This window comes from Peromyscus maniculatus, chromosome 11 (genome assembly GCF_049852395.1).
Source record: "Peromyscus maniculatus bairdii isolate BWxNUB_F1_BW_parent chromosome 11, HU_Pman_BW_mat_3.1, whole genome shotgun sequence".
NCBI classification, from domain to species: Eukaryota; Metazoa; Chordata; class Mammalia; order Rodentia; family Cricetidae; genus Peromyscus; species Peromyscus maniculatus.
The window spans coordinates 16,718,737-16,740,521 of record NC_134862.1 but is presented as its reverse complement, the minus strand read 5'-3'; the positions used below and the strand labels follow the sequence as shown (position 1 = coordinate 16,740,521).

General features: G+C 40.0%; 1 protein-coding gene across 1 annotated transcript in view; it reads right to left on the bottom strand.

Annotated features, from left to right (window-relative positions):
* LOC102912016 (contactin-associated protein like 5-1) overlaps positions 1-21,785 on the bottom strand; it is a 922,425-nt gene that overhangs the window by 141,147 nt on the left and 759,493 nt on the right. The window contains exons 15-17 of the mRNA XM_076547187.1: positions 11,820-11,947; positions 11,481-11,651; positions 3,737-3,955 (exon numbers count right to left, since the gene is read on the bottom strand). Coding sequence (XP_076403302.1) covers positions 3,737-3,955; positions 11,481-11,651; positions 11,820-11,947 — 518 coding nt within the window. The remainder of the gene's footprint in view (positions 1-3,736; positions 3,956-11,480; positions 11,652-11,819; positions 11,948-21,785) is intronic.

Genomic DNA, 21,785 nt, shown 5'->3' with positions numbered 1-21,785 from the left:
CTCCCTCTCCTTTTCCCTTCTTACTTCACCCTATTCCTTTCTTCCCTCCCCTCTTTTCTCCTATGCTTGAGTATTCAGCTATTTAATCCCTATGTGAACTACTTTGCCTAAAGCCAGTCAATAGCCTACAGAAGCTTAATATCTGTCATGGAAAGCTTCATCATTAATGTGATGGATCTAGAACTCCATAAGAGACAAGTCTCACGCATGTGTGTGAGGAAGTGTCTATATCAGATAAATTGAAGTGGGAAGATCCATCCTAAATGTGGGTGGCACCATTCCATTGTCTGCTTTCCTGGACTGAATAAAAAAAGGAGAGAGAGAGAGGAAGAGAGAGAAGCACCAGCATGCATTGCCTCTGCTTCCTGACTAGGGTTGCAATGTGACCAGCTGCATGAAGCATGTATATGAACAAAAGAAAGAGGCAAAGGAGGTCATGCACATGCAAATATGGATATGCAAATGCAAACATGCATTCAAACCACACACATATATACATACATAAAACTCACAAGGCAGAAATAATGAAACTGTCAACAGTCCCAATGGTGAGACTATACCTCAGCTATATATTACATATTTAAAGCTACATCCTATAAAATTTCTTATCTTCTGCTCAATCAATGAACTGGGCAGCATAGCTTTGTTGCAAATATCCTTAACTATCATTGCAACAAACAGTGTTGAGTTACAATATTGATTCTGAAATCTATCAAACAATGAGTTATTGATCAACACTTTTCATGCTGTCACATTGAAATAACCAGGTCAGTGCCAAAAGGTATGTCCTATTTTATAAGATGCAGTCTGTGTCTGGTACACAGAAAGTACTCACAATCACAGAAGAGTGCTGCTGGCTACTCTAGTTTGATTTAAGAATCCTCCCATGACTAAAGGTATCTGGACAGGCAGATCCATATTAATATTTAAACTGTGCCATACTCAATCTATCCCAATCAAGACACATACTCTAATAATGGCATCCTTTGGTACCTGCCATAGGTAAGCATCTAATGTCTCCACATTGCTGAGTGATGGAGGACAGAGTACTTTATTTGGGCTAATGTAACTATGATGGTTAGTTTTGCCAATTTGATACAATACAGAATCACCTGTTATATGATTCTCAATGAGGGAGTGTCTTGATTAGAGTGGCCTATGGGCATGTCTTTGAGGGATAATCTTGATTAAGTTAATTCCTGTGCTAGGACCTAACATAAAAGTAGGTGGCACCATCCTTTGGTTTTAGGTCCTAGACTATATAAAAGAGGAGGAGCTAAACTGAGAGTAAACATGCATGTATTCATTCTCTCTGTACTTGACTATGGATGTAAAGAGTTACTTCAGGTTCCTGCCTCTTCTTTCTTAGTGATGGATTCTAACCTAGAACTATAAACTGAATGAGGCCTTTCTTTCCTGTTGCTTCTGTTGAAAAATTTTATCACAGCAACTAGACAGGAAACTAGGGCAGTGACTAAGCAAACCTTTCATTCATTCATTCATTCACTTAACATGAATTACACAAAAAATGAAAATGTTGGGTCTTCAACTGCCTTTGGCCCGATGACCTTTGCCAACATACCTGTCACTGAATGCTAAAGAGTGAGGCATAAATCAACAGACAAAGATGACCTACAACAGAATTTTTCCCCTTTTTAAATTTCATCAAGTTAAACTCAATAAAGCACAATAATTTCTGAAATGGGCTCACTGGAGAGAAGCATAACAAAAGTGAGCTTGCTCCTCGACTGACCTGGGCTACAACTCTATCAAGATGCTTCATCCAGTGCCATCCACATTATTGCACAACTCATTTAATTTGTGACCAATTTAAATGTGTGGTGATAAATTTTGTCACAAATCACTGCTGCCTCTCTTCTATTTTAAGTTACACAAAGTTCACCTCCTCTCTGTTCTTGTGATAGTTAGTGAGCTTTGATTGTGTAAAAAGCCAATCCTCCATCTATAGATCCTGAAGATAAATTAGACTTTCACATGGAGTATAATTTATGAAAATTGTAAAATACTTAAACTGATTCCACCAAAAAAAGATATTAAATCTTGATGAGTAGCAAACTCTCCCAAGAAATAAAATGTGATGTTTAAATAGAACTAAAACAGCAAAATAAATTTAAATTCTTTCAGTAATAAATCATATTACTTACTGGAGTTATTAATTAAGGACAATACTTATAATCATAAGAAGGTTTTAAATCACTTGATATTAGATTCTGCTGGATGTATAAAACACAGTTAATGAAGATACATGCATGGTGGATGATGAAATGAAAGTCTGATGATCTCAAATTCTAGTATCTCTTTTCCTTAAGCAAGAATATTTTCAGATTTAAAAATTACATTAACCCACATATAAAAAAAAGCAAATAAGAAATATACATGGAATAGAGATAGAGTTCATATCTGGTGGTGAGCTATACAGTGTGAGTGATGATAGAAAACAGTGCAAAAACAAAATCAGTAGTAGACTAGCATATCTAAAATATTCCCCCTCCTCTCTAATCTGTCTGTCCGTCTCTTTCTCTCTATACACATACATACTGCATGACACACACTCATACACATATATACATGCATACATACATGCACACACAATTCATACCCATAATCACCTCCCCCCACACACAAAAGCACCTTAAAAAGCAGTGACTTCTCTTAGTTCATATTCTATCCTCACTATCTCACAATGGTACCTGAATAGAATTAGCACCTCTGTGACTATTGGTGGGGGAAACGAGGGAGGAAGAATGGAGGACAAGATAGTGAAATAAAAGAAGGAACAAATTCAGTCCATGACTTCTGAATCTCTCCACTCTCACCACTGTCAGTGGCAACCTATTCAGAGATAATATTGGTGCTAATGCTGAGTCTCACTGAGGGAGTGAGTACCATCTTACATTAGCTAGGGTTTCTGTTGCTGTGACCAAAAGCAACTTGGAGAGGACAAGGCTTATTTGCTTATACTTGAATATCACAGTCAATTATCAAAGGAAATCACGGGAAGACATCAAGCAGGGCAAGAACCTGGAAGCAGGAGCTGATTTAGAAGCCATAGAGGGGCTGCATACTGCTGTGCCTTACATGGCCTGCTCAGCTTGATGTTTTCTAGAATCCAGGACCACCAGACCACGGATGGAACCATGAACAATAGCTGGTACCCCTCACATAAACCACTAATTAAGTAAAGGCTCTACAGACTTCCTTATAGGTAAAATATATGGAGACATTTTCTCAATTGAGAGTCCCTCTTTCAAGTGTCTCTAGCTAGTGCCATGTTGACATAAAACCAGCCAGCACTCCATAATTTTTACTCCTGAAACTGAAGTTCTTTAGTTTAGCTAAACGATTTGATCACACGTTTAACAATAGTTATCAGGAGTTGAAGATACTAAGAAGAGTGATGGACTGGAATCTCTATGCCTATGCTATAAATTTTTATTACAATGACCCAAAACATAAAATTCCATAGATGTCTGAAAATAACAAATACAAAGAGAAATGATACCAAAACAGTCTTAGACAGCCACTGTTTGTGAAGAAGTATCATAAACTTTATTGTGATGATCTATGAAGCTAGAATAAATTTATAAAATTTAATAATAAAAATAACAGCATATTTTATTTCCTAGTTGTAAAATATTAGGAATTTTCCTTGAGCCAGGGCACAAAGCTATCTTGTAGGTGTTTAGCACAAAGTATGCAGTATGATGTATCCTACCTACAAACAACTGACTATTCAGCTGAAGCCGGAAATGGCCTTCCTCTGAGGTCTCCCTTGTACTCCGTGGAAGGTTATCCACCTGCAGGGAGGTCTCCTTGAGGTTCCTCTCAGCCCGGATATAATGCCATTGGTTGTCATTCAGAGGAGAAGGAGACTGGACAAGGAGCTCAACAGGGCCGTTCCCAACATCAATGGCGAATGTGACCTCAGAAGCAGCTGCAGCCAAACAAGAAAGAAGGATGGAGGCCATTGTCAGTGTGTCGCAGACATAGGCATGTTCAGGATGTTTAGGGAAAGGAATTATAAGTCTCTGACAATGTGGAGAGGACATCTCTGAATTCCCTGGAACACCGGGATCACCATCAGCAGTATCAACTGCTAAAGACTGAGAATGTATGTCTTCTACACCTTGCCCATATCAGTCGTCCCTAGTTGTTCAACGCAGGAAGCAGGGACCTGGGGCACTTGTGCCTATCTTAATCTCTGTGAAGCTCTGGGTTTCGTTGGTCTATCCTGGTTTTACCTAAGTTCTACTGTGCACAAATGGTTGGCAAAGCATCTCCAAGCTATAGAGCGGAGACCCATGTCCTTGGAACAACATTACCATTTGCCAGGATATTTAGTCAATGCATGTGATGTAAGCACTCATATTTTCATATCCAAAAATTCCAAAATCAGGCTGGAGAGAAGGCTCAACAGGTAAGAGCACTTGCTACTCTGGCGGAGAATCAGAGCTCAGTTTCCTAATGTTCAGATGGGGTACCCCATAACTGCCTAAAACTCCAGCTCCAGGAATATGATTGTTCTCTGGCCTCCAGAGGTACCTGGATACATGTGTAAATACCCACATAGGTATATACACATAAATAAAAACAAATCTTAAAAATATTAAGATGACTTTGATAATGTCAGTTGCTTGTCCAGGGTAATAACATTGAAAATGACACAGTCTTAAATTACTCAGAACCCTCCATGTTGGTTACTACCCAGGACTCTCTCCCTCTCTTTTAACAATATATTATGGAAATCAATTGGCAGCCATTCATTAACAATAATACTGATGATATTAAAATGATGGTCATAATGAAGATAGCAATGGTGCTGGTCCTGGTGATGGTGGTGGTGATGTATCGGTGACAGTAGGGATGGAATCTGGAAGAGGGATGCTGGAGAGCATGGTGATAATACCTCAGAGGCCCGAGATTGTGGTGGTGCTGACTGATGGGGCTAGGCCGACTAACAAGCCAGATCCAGGGAATCTAGATTTTTCTCTCAATAGTGGGATTACAAGCATATGCCACCACACCTGATTTTTTTAATGTGTGCTCTGAGGGTCCTCATGCTCCACTTGACAGCTAAGTCATTCATTCTCCCTGACCTGGTTTCTCTTTTCTGTTTCTGTTTTAATTGCTTTAGATATTTATTTTATTTTATAAATTTGTTTTACCTAATTGTATGTCTGTACACCACATGCAAATCTGATAGGGAAAGAAGCCAGAAAGGGTGATGGATCGCCTGAAACTGTCATTATACATGGCTAGAATGACCACAGAGGTGCTGTTGACTGAACATGGGTCTTCTGTAAGAATATCAAGTGTGATTAGCCATTGAGCCCTCTCTTTAGCCTCAGTTTCTTCTCCTCCTCCTCCTCCTCCTCCTCCTCCTCCTCCTCCTCCTCCTCCTCCTCCTCCTCCTTCTTCTTCTTCTTCTGTCTCTCTCTCTGTCTCTCTCCCTCTGTCTCTCTCTCTGTCTCTCTCTCTGTCTCTCTGTCTCTCTCTCTGTCTCTCTCTCTGTCTCTCTCTCTGTCTCTCTCTCTCTCTCTCTCTCTCTCTCTCTCTCTCTCTCTCTCTCTCTCTCTCTCTCTCTCTTTCTTTTTTGGTTGTTTGTCCATACAGTGTTTCTCTGTGTAGCCCTGGCTCTCCTGGACCTTGTTTTGTAGATCAGTCTGGCCTCGAACTCACAGAGATCCACCTGCTTTTGAATCCCCAGTACTAAGATTAGAGGCATATACCACCACTGCCCATATCTATTTCTTATTTAGATCACTAGTTCCATCTTGAAAATCTGCTCATCTCAAAACCAAACATTTATTGAGAGATGACTGGCTTTCACATATATCAATCTCTATGTATAAAGGACAAAGATTCATGGGAATATGTGGCAGAAATATTAAATATTTTGGTAAAATTCTCCCTGAATGGTTAGTTTAAAAGTATTAGGTTACCATCAGACAGCATGCCTTTTTAGGAGGCTTGATGCTCTGCTGTCCTTGCACAATTCTTTCACCAAGTTGGGCTTCATGTCTGTACTGAGCTTAGCTATACCATGCATCACCTGTACCATACAATCTGACTGTTTGTCTCCTCAACTAGTCTGCAAGCTGTAGAGCAGTGGTTCTCAAGTTGTGGGTCATGACCCCTTTGGGGGTTGAATGACCCTTTCACAAGGGTCACACATCAGATATCTAGCATATCAGACACTTACATTATGATTCATAACAGTAGTAAAATTGCAGTTATGGAGTAGCAAGGAAAATAATTTTGTGGTTGGGGGTCACCACAACGGGGAGAACTGCATTAAAGGGCCAAAACATTAGAAATGTTGAGAAACACTGTTGTAGAGAATTTTTTACTTATCACAGACCACACACTAACTTTGTGCTTGGGTAGAGCAAGCTCACTTACTACAGGCCCAGTCCTCCATCCTGTGTTTTTATATACATATCTCTGGCAAAAAAAAGGCTGGACTCCTCAAAATTAATAAATGCTGCAGTTCTCTTTAGCTGCTTTTGTTTTTATACTTGGGTTCCAGGATCCTTGTAAAAATCTCTTTTAAATGTTTTGTTGCTGCTGATCTTTATTCAAGTAATTATCAAAAACCAATAATATTTAAACCATTCCTTCTGGACATTAAAGAATCAGTAAAATAGTACTAGCAGTGACATTAATATTTATTAAGGGCATCACACAAGCCAGACATATTGCATAGCATTTTCTGTCACTGAATTCAGTAAGGCCTCAATACAAACTTGTTAGACAGGAGTATTTTCTTCAGGAGTATTTAGCACAGTGGCTAAAACTAAGATTTAAATCCTGGTAATAAGCTTCTAGAGCTTTCATTTTATTTTTTTCGTAACATAATTCTTTATTGATTCTTTCAGAATTTCACATCATGCTCTCCAATCCCACTTACCTCCCATGTCCTTCCCTCACTCCTGTAACCTCCCTCCAAAAGAAATCCTCCCTCACAATCAATTAAAAACAAAAAAAACCCAAACAACAGCAAAAATAACTAGATCCTCCATCTTTCCAATACCTCTTCATTCATCCTAGTGGCACTGGGTGCTGTGGAGTGTCTCACGTTATACCCTTTTGTCTGTTCAACCCCACCCATAAAACGTTCATTGCAATGAGTCATTGGTCTAGTTCAAGGCCTCTGGCACACTAGCATCACTAGATTCTCACCAAAACCTCTCGGATATCCTGCTGTTGCCCCAAGTCATGGAGGTCTTATGAATATAGTTCCACAGGACCAGTCCCTTTACTGCACTCCAGCAGGTCACAGATAGGGTACATCTTAGGTTGGGCCAACCTGAGGCCTAGGATGTGGGTCTGAGTGGCAGCTGAACTGTTTGATCTGGGCCACTGAGACCACCCCCCCGTCCCCAGGCACAATGCAGAGCCCATTCTCATAGGCCCATGTTATTGGGGCCAGCTCTTTTATGCCCATGGTGAGAAATGGGGCCAGCTCTCCCAAGTGTGTGAGACCAGCTCTCTTGTTGTAGTGTCTAGAAAGAGGCAGGGTCAGCTACCCTAGGGCAAATGAGGGCAGGGTCAGCTCAACATGACCCTCGTATTTCAACATACATAATTCCTATGAACCCCTGTGGCAACATGGGCCATGGACATGATCACAGACCCCAGCTTCAGTAGGAATATGGATCTAGACATGGCCCTTGGCAGCAGCCCTGACCTGGATGACACCATGGCCCCATGTGGCAGTGCAGAGCACCCAGATTGGTATGGCTCTGGTGGCAGCATGGAACTCAGACATGAACATGGCCAGAGTTTGTGACCTTGACCCTGGGTATCTGTGTGGCCTTTGGTATTACCATGGGTAGAGATTGTATGTTTAACTCTTGCCTCCAACCTCAAATACCCTATAGTCTATGTAGTCTTCCATGGCTATCATGGCTAGAATACATAATAGAGATAACTAGATGCAGTTGAATATAAAAAGTATGAATGAGCAGATGGTACCATAAGCCAACATGGGCTTGCCTCCAGACTTTGTGGCATGGCACAGAGGCAATCACATATTCTCATGGCCCTGGATAGGAAACTGGGATGCAGTAACACTCTCATACTATCATAAACTTCCCACTTAAATGTCTCACTTAAATGTTCCTCTTAAATGATAGATATTTTCTCATTGTTTGCTCCTTTATTTTTCAGGACAAATCTAAGGGGCCTTTGGATGGTATTCATCAAGCCGGATCAAGTTCCTGGGGAGTTGAGAGATGAATGAAACAACATGAGCTCACCACTCTGTTGAGGGAAGATTGTCAAAGGAAGAGCCTATAGAGGAGGAATGCCTCACAAGGGTTCCAAGGATCAAAGAAGCCTAGAAAAGGCCACTGAATGTTCTCCCTCACCTCTACAGCAAGAATGTGTCACTGTACCCTGCAGGGAATACTTTGGTGTCTACTTTCCACTGCTTTTCCCATTACTTAGTTCAAAGCTTAACAAAGAGACATTCATGTGTCCTCAACTCCTAGCCCAGATCAGAGATGTGGATAGTACTCTTCTGTGCTAGACAACTTACTACCAATGGACATATCAACCTTGCTGTTTGGATAGCCAAGAGGAGAACTCTCTAGGGATGGGACTGTGTCTCCTCTGAGTCAGTGCATCTGTTAAAGGACCTTTCCTTTCCAAGGGGCTGGTCTGCATGGTTTCTTGCTGTGAACTCTTTAGCATGGAAAGTCCATCTGCTTAAATGAGTAATGTTACTGGATCTGTAGCTATGAAGAATAAGATTTTTGATATTTTGTTAGTTTCCCCCTTCATAGCAGTAGCAACAACAATAATATTAATAACTTTAGGAAATATGAGGACTTATATTTTGCTGACTTTATATTTATGTATTTATTTAGTTTCTATTGGTAGGGACTGAACTTGGGGTCTTGTTTGTGCTAGCTAGTCCTCTTTGTTACTGAACTACATCCACATTCTCAGGTCTAACACTTAAAAATATTTAATACAAAATGCTTGTGTTTTAGAAAGCAATATTTGGCAGTATAATGACAGTAAACATCAAACAATTATATTACAGGTTTTATTTCTGTGTTTTTATAAATTTAATACTAAATTGAATTAAAAAAAAATGTACTGCCCAAAGGGCACAGTGCAGTGCTACAAAGTACAAACAAATTGGACACTGATCTGTAATTAACACTCAATCACTGATGATTATCTTGTGATAATTACCATAATATTGACTGTGGGATTAATGAATGAAAAGGCTTCAGGGCCTGATTTTTTTTTATTAAATTTTACATTGAGGTTATTATGTCCACACTATGGAATGGTTGGTATTCTACCTGCTTTGCAGAGTCGGAGCAAATTAGTTATGAAGGATTTTTATTTTACACCAAAACCACAAAAGCTTCCCCCATTAGTAGTGTGTGTCCTGGGACAATAAGTGAAAAGTAACATGGAGACACTCCCTTTTCCCATGTGCAGTCTGCAACTGCAAAAGAAACACTTAGCAGCTCACCCATGTGCTGGAGACATACACAAAACCTCCACTCTGCCCTTCTGCAAATGTACTTTCCTTGTGGGGAACTCTCAAATTTCCAATATCTGAGGATAAGATGTTTGCTTAGCTTTCAAGGGTATCTCATGCAGTTAAATCACGGTGACATGGCCAATCACCTCACTCAAACTATCAGAAAACGTCCATTTAGTCAAGGGTAGAGGGACGTTCAAGGACAAGCTCAAGCAAGCTGTGGTCACGAGCAGAGTAAGAGCAAGGCAGGGTACAGGTAGTGGAGACCACTTAGTCTAAAGATCCCAGAAGCACGTGTGTGCCCCTGCATGGAGAGGCTAGGGGAGAGTATTGGTGTCATTCCTCAGGATTCCCTCCAAGCCTTGTTTTCTGAGACAGTTTTTCACTGTGTGTTCACTTCCCTCTCTGATGTAACATGAATGTACGCAGAGTAACACAAGTGGCAGCACAAGAAGCAGAAGAGCTCAAGTTACTGCAAACCCTTGACAGTTTGGTTCAGTCTCTCCCTAACAGGAGCAAAATCTATGGTGAATACTGCATTCAAATATTTGCTGCAAAGATTTTTGATTATTTGGATATTTTGAGGTCACTAGAATTGATTCTGGTTAAAAGAAAAAGATATGTTATAATTATTGGAGTTTAAAAAAATAATTTACTTTACCAATTTGTCACTTTGTTGAAAATCTTCCCAAACCTCCTGAATATCTGAGTTTATATGAAAAACAATCTCATTGAAAATGAATAAAAATATTCTCTTTTAAATGTATTAGAAGATAAATAGGCTAATACAATTTATAGTTTCATTTGAACAAAAACAAGTACAGGAAATTAACTTTAGTGAAGCCATTGACAACTTTGCATAAAATCAAACTTATGGAAAGACTTTTAAAGTTATTATTAATGAAATAGACTAAAACATTGTTGTTTTTCCATTTTCATAAAAATTAATTAATCATTGTATTTCTCTTCTTTTTGTGCTTCTATGTATTCTTATTAGCATGCTGATATGCATTGTCCTTCAGTGAATGTCTTTCCATCCATATTTCTTTAGTGTCCATTTGGCTTAATGATCATTAATGCACAGATCCCACAGATAGGGGGCAGGGCTATTACAAAAGTATAAATTGTGCATCTAACCCCACACATACAGTGCTACTGGTAAGAAAGAAGTGGAAATTCGGCATGAATTATCATTGACTAGTTATACTCTCCTATTGGTGAAAGATAAGAAATTTGTGTGTGTGTGTGTGTGTGTGTGTGTGTGTGTGTGTGTGTGTGTGTGTGTGTGTGTATTAGTTGGTCAAGATGTGCTCAGGCATGCCAGAAGTGAATGTCCAAGTTCCTCCTCAATTATTCTCCACCTCATTTGTGGAACAGAGTCTCTCACTGAACCCGGAGCTCAGCAATTCTGCTGGAGGAGCTGCAGGGCTCCACCTGTCTGTGCCTCTTCTGGCATGGGAATGCCTGGCTATGTTACTTGGGTTCTGGGGAACTGAACCCAGCTCCTCATGCTTGCACACAGGTGCTTTACTTACTGATTGAGCTGTCATCACAGCACATAAAAAATGACTTCTTAAGCATGGATACAATTGTTAAGTGGATCCAAAATATCAAGAGAACCCTTGCTCCCCATATAGAGTGCAATCCTAAGGTCTGGAACCTTAAAGAGACAGGTAAGAGACAGCCATGCCTTAATAGAGAATGGAGTTGGCAATAGTAACACAGATATACTTTTGGAATGCACATATCCTGAAGAACAATCCGACACATGCTGATAGAACATAATTAATGATAACACATTTGCAGAGATTTGACAGCTTCGGTGCTAGTTTTACTGATAATGGTTACATTGGCTTAACATTAACAAAATGTACTGGTGGCTGGTGGCAAAGATAAAGTGAAGCCTTCTCTGTGGACCACTGACATTGAACTCATAAACAAAGGCACTTACAGCTCATTTCAAGTCGGATGAAGTCTTTCATTCCAAGGTTCTCTAGGAAAACTCCAGATAAAGCAGTGGTTTTAAAAAAGAAGGAAATGTCAGCGCTGAATTCCGCATGGAAGGTAGGAAAGTGGAGGTAAGAAGCTTCAGTAGAAAAGGCAACGGCATTCCAGTAGTGTCCTGCGAAGCAGAGAGTCCTTCAGCACGGGTGTGTGCTTCTACTGGGTACAGGAAAGCAATGGGCTTGGGGGGATTTTCAACACTAGGAGGCCACTGAAGGGAAAAGGGATAAAGAAACCAAAAAGACTTGTGTTCATGTAATTCAGAGAAAGGGTGTGTTGTACTCACGGTCACCATAGCAACGCAAAGGGCCAATTCTCCAAGCAGCTTCTGAGTTTGATCTGTTGGTATCAGTGATAATTATCTGAGTTACAGGTAAGTGATCTTTGAAGGTAAGAAAACCAGTATCCTTTGTCCTAAAAAACATAAATTAAAGGGGAAAAAAGAAGGATAAAATATAGATTATCTAGGGAATCTGTGTAAAGACACTTGGATTGGATGCAGCCTGGCTAGGGTTAGGAAGAGCATAACAGAAGGCCTTTCATCTGCGGGCCTGTGTGAATAGTTGGAATACCAATTACAGAACCCATGGCCTGCTTCCAAACACCAATGGATTTTATGTCTTCCCTAAATGTGCTTGCAGGACCACAGGTAATTTACCAAGTTCGCTGTGCTGATTGTGGCCAAGAGGACCCAAAGGCTCACTGCAGTGTTAATGTGACATTAAACATCATGTCTCTTTCCCATAAAAGAAGATCTGCTATCTAAGGACCTAACTTGAAAATAGATACCACAATTCCCTCTCAAAAATCACTCACAGGACTTGGCTGAACCACCTGCCAACAGCTTTTAATCAGGCTTGAATGTTCCTTATCACCTTTTAGGTTGTGTTAAAATGAATCTTTATAGTTACTGGTTGCTTTTTGCTTTGTTCTTTAGAAAGACCTTGCTGGTTAATGACTCTGGCTTTGTTCTTGTTAATTATGCAAATAAGGAAGTACCTAGATTTCTTTTAATAGGAAAGTTTAAAAAGGATAGAGGAAGCCAATGTTTCCTTCTTTTTAAGCTGTCTTTCAGAATCAAGGAGATGGTGGTACCACTAGGCAGAGCATAAAATTGGAAGTAAGAACCTGGCATTGTGGAGCTGTGCAGATAACTTAGACAGTCTGATCTGCTTGGTGTATGGGCATAGAGACCCGAATTTGGATCTTATAAACCTACACAAGAAAACCTGCCCTTGTTGCACTTGATTATAATCATAAGGCTGGGTAAGTAGAGACAGGCAGATCTCTGGGGCCTGCTTGCCAGCCAACCTAGCTGAATTGGTGAGGTCCAGGCCAATAAGAGACCTTGCCTCAAAAAATAAGATGTACTCTACAGTACCCACAACAAAAGCTGGTTTCTGGCCACCACATGTGCACTCATACACGTACGCATGCACCAGCCTAGACACAAATAAAAAATATGCATACATATGTATACATACCCATACACATACCAGGGGGAGCTAGAAAAGGTACTATAGAGGATGGATGCCATCCAAGTATATAGTGTTCATATATGACATTTTCAAAATTAAATAAAAACAATGTTTGAAAAATAATAGTACAAATTCAACTCAAATAAATAAATTTCCATTGACTGTGCAAATACTTCCAGGATGAAATTCACTAAGGATAGGTGTAATCTTTGCCCACACAATTCTTCTCTGAAGTGTACATCACTATGTCCGTTTACAAATGTTGAAAGTGGCTTGGAGGCACTGAGTTGTTGCCCAGGATCACAGGATAGAAATGTCAGGAACCAAGTCATGGTTTTGCCTCCCTGGTATCTCTCTTGTGTTTAAGGACACACATTAGTAGTGTGGGTGAGTGATGTCCTTTAGGAAACACTTGGTGTGTTGAGTGCACATCTGAATAGCAGCTTGCAGAGGATTAAGTAAGATTCACAGCTGCTGGGCACAGTGTCTGGTCTGACTTAAATGCTCAGAATTGGTCTCACTGACACTTACTTTAGTTTTCTGCTTTGTCCCTGAACTACTCTGTGGCCTCGGGCAAGACAACTTATTTCATAGGCATCCAGCTATGATCCCTGGATTGGAGATTTCTTGCTATATAGCACATGTGGAAAATTAAATTTTAAGATTTAGAATTGAGCTCATGAGATTTGGAGAAAAACCCTTAATAATTTATCTAGGTTATAAATGAACCAAATATTCATCTGAACCTTTCCCATACAGCCCCATTAAAAAATATAAAGAAATGCATAATATAATATCTGTAATTTGAGTGCTTTTGTTTAGAAGCCGTTCAAATGATAAAGCTTTGCTTCAGCTGAAAATCACACTTATGCATGTTACACACACAGAAAGAATAGATTTGCCTTTTTGTTCAAAAGTATTCACAACTAGAGATTGTAAAGTGGAACTCAAACACCCAGTGAAGACAAAAATCCAGACTCTCCCCTGAAGAAACTATGCTGTGTCAAGGTACTCCATCCAATTTTTGCTTTTTAGCTACACATGCTGGGTTCTGAAGTCTGTCCATTATGCTGACTCATGCCCCCCTTAGACTCCATGACATCTTGTCCACATCTACTTGTTGTCCCTGGGTCGGCATATTAGCATATATAAAAAGCATGCTAAGTATAAAAAGGCTCTTCCAGATACCACAGGAACATATATATGTGGTTCAGTAGTGTAATTTACACTATCAGGAATGATTTTTATCTGGAAACTTTAAACAATAAAAAGAATTCAGGATTCCTTCCCCAGGAATGGTGTTTTCCGTAGTGAACTTGTTCTCCTTACATCAATTATGACAATACCCCCAGTCCAACCCAATGTACATCCTCAATGAAACTGTCTTTCCTGAAATTCTAGGTTATAGAAAGTTGATGTCCAAAACAAACAGCCACACTGGTAATTATAACTTGTTTATACCAGCAACAGAGAAAGATGTACCTAGAGTCATCTGCATCTGAGAAATGTTGATTCCCAGTTGTGTGCCACACAACCTAGTAGTTAATCATTTACTCTGCTTATGCTCTGACTAACACTGATGGCATCCACAGAACTTCTATCACTGCTGGTCATTTCTGTTTTCACATCACAGCTTTGTTCAGCAAATGGCACAATTCTGAAATTCTTTTTCTCAGGATCCAGGATATGAAATGGAATGACCAGCCTGTGAAACCAAGAATGGATTCCCAAATATTAACACATTTGTGTGTGAACACACTCTGTGATGTCTCACTGGCAGAAAGCAGCTCTTCCTGGCTGGAAGCTGGTGTATCACCTTGTGGTCACTGTCTTCCCTGGACATTGCTGCACACAAAGTAACAGCTCTGAGTCCTTGAGCCGTCCTAGGCTGGTCTCTGGTTGACCATCCCCATTCTGTACACACTGGCTTTCTCCAAACTCGACACAACTCAATTGATTGGGTTTCAGTTTACTAATTTGCAATCATTTTCGAGACTGACTCCCTGAGATTACACCTGGGTCACCTTGGCCGATGCTGTGGGAGACCACAGCCTCCTCAGTTACAGACTCACAGCTCTTGGGCTATATTCATACCCAGCAGGTCCAGCCACTGCATGGTGAATTTACCAGGAGCCCTATTTCGGAGTATTTCAGACTTCAGAGTTATCTCATTATTCCACCCAGAATTTGAGAGTTGAAGGGAATTTCATTACAGTGGCATGGTATTTCTTTCTTGGTGTTAGCCCTTTTATTTCATTATATTAAACATAAATTTAATATATTATATAAATTATATATAAAACATTATATAAACCAATGTTGCCTCTTCTAATGAAAGACTTTGTAATATTACAGAAAATATTATTAATAACAACATGTTTTTTTTCAAAACTGACTACATGCCACGTGTGATAGATATGAAGATTATTTGCTAACTCAGCTAGCAATCCCCAGAAATAATGACCCCACCTTTCTCTACTTTTAAAAATAAAATCAGAACCTGAAGCTCCAAGAAGCTGAATGATTTAGAGTCTCTAATTAACAGATGACAAATGTGGGATTTGACTATCCTGTTCCATAATAAAAATTTAGTTAGGGATTCATTAGAGTTAGCCTCCAGACTACGACAATGCTGTCAGCCAAAAAATTAACAAAAACTGCATGTGCTGAGTACATGATCAGCTCACAGTATCAGTGCTGTAGATGTGCAAAGGAGGAGGATTAGCTCTTGCCCTGTGCATCATGAAAATTCTGTACTTTTCTTCACAGTCATTGGGATTGTCTGAAGTAAAGCTGTGTGCTTTTTCATGGACTGTGGAAGCACACCAAGAGAAATGGCACTGGGAGGGAGATGAGGAGGAGACGGCCACCTCCCATCTGACCTGAGCCTCACCTCAGCAAGGCCTCCCCTTCACTCACTCACTCTTTGAACACCGAGAGCACAGTGGCCTCACAGAGGACAGGCACACCTCTCTCCAACAGAATGGGCCGACTTGATGCTGAGGCCAGACATACATGAGAATCCAGTGACTAACAGCTCCCCAAACTACTTAACCACTTAGAATTTTTGCCCACTGAGAGAAAGTTCGAAAACAAAGCAAAAATTAGATTGAGCAACAGATAAACATTAGCAAATAAACTGTTCTGATGAGGTAGGCTGGCGGAGCCCTAGGACTTACCTCTCTCCACCTGTCCAGAACTGGAGCTACACGTGCTTACAACATGCCTGGAATATTTTTTTTTTTTTGGTTTTGTACCTGGCTTTTTACTTGGATACTGGGGATCAAGCTGAGATTTCATGCTTGTGTGGTGAATTCTATTGTCTGAATTACCTCTCTGGTACTAAGAACTACTTTTGAAAGGGTTTAGAAAATTCATTCACAACAAAAATGCATATGGAAAACTTGGTAGAGATTTCTTCTGATAATATCAGAGAGGAACAATATAGTCAACAGCAATTAAGTGTGAATTGGATTTAATCCACCAAAGAACAGAGGTAAACATCTGTCCAAGAGAAGTCATTAGTCATCATTCATGACTGCAGTATCATACCATAATTAAGCTGTACAGAGTAAGTTAAGGCTCCAGGGTTCCATATGATAAAAAAAGAAAACAGAACAACTCCCTAAAAGTATACTATTCTTTAAAAAACGAGAATAGCGGACTCTCCTTTCCAGATGGCACCCTGACAGGAACACTGCTTTACAAAAGGTACACCAAGGGCAAAAGCGGTGAGTAGAACTAGGAACCCCCAACTCCTCTGCACTCTCAGTGAGGAAGGAAGTGGGGGGAAGCTCTCTCTGAAGGGAGCTTCACTTTTATTGGTCCTGGTATTTGGATAAGAAAACTTACAATTGAGGCTGAGGGCTGTCCCCAGGAGGCCCCGTTGCAGTGTCTCCCTACCTTCAACATGTGACCCAACCATGCTTCCCTCCCTCTCTGATGGCCACTTTCTCCTCCCTGAAGAGCCTGACACTCCCCTACACCACGTTCAGGACCATGCTGTTCCCTGGGTTTTCTTGCACACCCTCGGGGGTCTAGCAAACTGCTTCCGAAAACTCTGCCTTGTGGTCTGGGGAGCTAGATGATTCAGTAGGTAAAAATGCTAATCACAAACACATGAGAGTTTGAGCTTAGATCCCTCAAAAATGACATGCCTGTATTAGTCTGTAACCCTAGCGGTCCAGAGAACGGGAGGATCCATGGAGTTATTGGTCAGCCAGTTTCCGGGTTTAGTAAAAAAGACCCTGGGTCAACAAACAAAAAAGACAAAGAACAACAGAAGACACCCAACTTCATCCTTTGTTCTTCACACAAACACACATGAAAACACCCACCCATACTCATAATTATGTGTGAAACTCTACGCACACCCACAAACACACCCACACCCACAAACACCCACACCCACACACAATCTATATATATATATATATATATATATATATATATATATATATATATATATATATATATATGCAAGAATCCACAAATGAAAGAAAGAGTATATTTTTTATTCTGTGATTTGCTTAATATGATTAATATGATTATTCCAATTGTACTTAATTTCATACAAAAATTAACACAAAAACTAACCATTTCTTTACTACTGAAAACCTTTATGCTTGTATACCATATTTTCCTCATTCAAATCTCTGTTGTTGAACATCAAGATTGATTTATTCCCCCTCACTTTACTATTTAGATTTTGACTGTTATAGAAACCCTTAAACAATCAGTTTCATAGGACACTATATCCCTTCTCTCCATAGGTTCTTTATTCACAGACTAAAGCCACTATAGAGAGAAAATACTTAAAATAAACTTGTGTTTGTACTAGGCAATGACAAGCCTGTCAATATTCTTTAAACAACATGGTAAAACTAAAGCCTATCAGCTTTATATGAGGCAATACAATAATCTGATGATGATTGACAGAAGGGCTGTACATATTCTATGTAAATGTTATGCCCCTTTATATGAAAGATCAGAATATCTGTGCATTTTAGTATGAGTAGTAGACCAGGAACCAAACATCAACTGAGTGTACCCCTGACTGATTTATCCAGTTGTGGCTTCCTTTAATTTTAAGCAAAATGGTTCTCCTAGAAATGCTAATTGAGTGACATTTTTCTTCCCATGTATCTCCATCTTATTTTCAGCTCTTTCTCCCTTTCATCAAACATATGATACCCACTCTTTTTCCTAGTTTACTTGATCTCATTGGAACATATGACTCTAAGAGCTCAGTCACCAAGGTCCATTGTAATAGAGAAAAGAAGAATCAGTCACAAGCAGTGGAAGGGTTTGCCTAAGGCTCCCTGAGAAGCCTCACTTAGCAAAAAGAAAGATGGATGCTTCTCCATGTGATTGTAGAGATTCTCTAAAACCCCTCTGGAATCCTCACTGCTGAGGATTTGATGAAGTTAAGACAATCCTTTAACTCAGCTGGAATAGCAGTTCTGCCACTGAGTCACATGACATTCACCATGCCATCACCATCAGAACCTCAAGGATAGGTTTTCTGCGATGTGAATATTATATATGGTTCATGCAGTACCCCTCAGAACTGTTAACTGACAGCTCTGTCTAGCATGTATAACGGATTAAACTGTTCTACCAACCCAATTTTGCTTTATGATTAACTTTACCCAATAGCAAAAATTGGGAGAATTTTAGTTCTTGAAGATTCTAACATTCACACAGAACACTGAGGATACTACTGGAAATATAAGGACCTGGACAAAACTATTTAAATATGTGGAAAGCCAGCTCAGATCTGTTAGCCATGCATGCAGGGAAGGTAGCAGCTGGTCTTTTGGGATCTTTTTGGTTTTGTGCTTTCCTTTATTCAGTAGACACTGGAGTTAGGTAGAGAAGTGGTAGATGCATTTTCAAATTCTACCAGATCTTATGGCTAACACAGATACAATTTTTGTGCTGGCAAAACTAGCTCACTGGTATTTCTATAAGAAGTTCAGTGATCTGGGGTTTATTCCATAGCTGATGAGGAAACTGCTTATAGCACAAGTATAGCAAAACTGAGGCAGGCAATAAATACCAGGTGTGGTGGCATAAGTTCACAACTTTAGAATTGGGGAGATGGAGATAGGAAGATCCTTTGCATTTTCAGATTGACTAGCATTGTTTACTTGACACCCTCCTCCTGGTTCTCATAAGAGACAAAGTCTCAAGATAAAGATAGACAACTCCTGAAGAATGACACTTGAAATTGACCTGTAGTTTTCACACACACACACACACACACACACACACACACACACACACACACACCAGACACATTCCATCATCTGACACTTCCTTGTTCCATTCCTTCACTTCCTATAACAACACCAATGTGCTCATGCAGTGATTTTGATATGCTTCCGTATTTCTCATTCTGCATGCACAAAGGTTCTCTCCTTTTCATGTATCACTAGCGTAGTTGTTCCACCTTAGCTACTTCTTTTCTTTGAAATCCAGCTCCCCAGAATTCTTGACCCTCTTTCTACACCCAAAGCTCTTAATCCTGCTATCAAATGTATCATAATAATATACTTGTGACTAAGGAGCACTTTCCACACTGTCCAATGGATGCTTCAGAGACAGAGAATCTATGACCTGGCTTTTCTCTGCTTTTTTCTCGGCTGGCTGGCAAAGAGTGGTATTCAGTCAATTCACTTAAAATTAACAACATGGCATGTAGTAAAACATACACTGTGATATTGGAAGGATAATAAGATAGTCCTTGGAGTGAATATTTTCTTAGCTCCATAGCCATGGCAACTAATTGAACAGAACAATACAGAGGTAGGCAAGTCTATTATAGAGTTGTAGACATCCTCTAATACAAGGAGAGGTGGGTGGGTCAAGTATTCTCACATGGGATTCCAGATATTACTCCTTCCTGTCTTATTCATTTGAAAGTTATCTTAGAAGATACTGGAATATAAGGATGTGGAAGGCCAGCTGAGGGGAGCCTCCAGGATGCAGTTTCCATGGGGTTATCATTCACAATTGGGTAGGACTTTGAGGTGATACAATTGTTTGGATTCTAGTCATATTTCAATAAGTAATCCCTCACAGTGCTGTATAAGGAAGTTCAGTAAACTCATTGATTCACTTAGTAAAACTTGGATGGAATTGGCTCTTGGATCTGTCACTAGAACGCTAGGTCAGATGATGAGATATTTATGCACATTATCCTAGGAAAGTTAACTCAATGAAATATTGTAATGATGTGTCCTCGAAAACATTCACCACAAAATACAACTTGTTCTCAGGTCACCAGTGAAACTTGGAGGAGTTTACTTCAGATTTCAGCCTCTTCTTCACCAGAAGTATGGGAACTTCTAGATCTTTTATCCCTTAGACTTTGTAATTGGTTGTTCAGCATGGATTCTCATGGTAAAGAATGTATCCTAACAGGAAATTTCAGTTCCTTTCCTTTGATTTTTTAGTAGGTTGGTTGTGGTGGTTTGAATAGAACATCCCCATAGGCTCAGATATTTGAATGCTTGGTTCCCTGTTGCTTGTGCTCTTTGAGTAGGTTTAGGAGATGTAGACTTGTTGGAGGTAGTATGTCACTGGTGGCAAGATTTTAGGTTTCGAAGTTTCCCATCATTTCTTTGCTCATCTAGCTCCCTGCTTGCAGTTTAAGTTGTGAGCTTTTAGCTCTGTGCTTCAGTCACCAAGCCTGCCTGCTGCCACGCTTTTCTGCCAGGATGATGATGCACACGTATCCCTCTAGAACTCTAAGTCTGAATAAACTCCTCATTCTCTAACGACTTGGGTATTTCATCACGGCATTAGAGAGCAAAGTAAGATAGCTTTTAAACAAGACCTGTATCTAAAAAATCTGATAACCCTAATAGAAGTTGCTTATTTCATAAAGAAATAGAATATATGTAGATTAATAAATATGATATATGTATTAATCTACATGGTGCTAAAAGGTCTCACAAGTGCTGAAAAAATGACTCAATTAGTCAACTGAGTGCTGTGCAAGCATGAAAATCTGAGTTTGATATCCAGAACACAGGTAAGATTAAACTTAGGATGGCAGTACATGATTATAACCTTTTCCTCTGTAGAAGCAGAGACAGGAAGGTCCCTAAGGGTCACTGGCTAGCTGGCCTAGCTAGATAGAGGAGCTTCAGGTCAAACTAAGGTGGATAGCAGCACCCAATGTTAACTTCAGTCTTCAACACACTCATGCATACATGTGCATGTGCATCTGCACACACACAACTGTGCTGGCACAAGCGGAGTGGGGAAAAGGTGTTTTGGTAAGTCCCTCTAGGCACAGCATAGGTGATAAAGGTAAATCAGCTCATAAATGATTCAGAGGTCAGTGAACTAATAATCAGGTCAGCAGAGAGGGAGGCTGGGATGGAAGTGGATGGCATGATCTGTGGAATGTTCTAGAGAGAAAGTGCAGAAGTGCTTCACCTTCAGTGAGTGACGTGCAGCTGGTATCCCCAGTGCATTGTGGATGTGCAGCATTGGTTGAGGTGCAATCAAGTAAGTGCTGACAATTGTACCCTGAGAAGGGACACACAGTGGCAGTGTGCCTCCGGGGAAAATACACAAAGGAAGAAACACTCCATTTCCAATGGCAGTTTTGACCTTGCATTTTCTCCCTGTGTCAGCTTCTCTAATCGTACAGTATAAAGTAGAGGCATTTTATTCTGAGCCTATAAATCTGCAAATACTGTCTAATACCAGACACAGTAAAGGACTTATGACTCAAACTCATGAGTGAATCTGAGTTC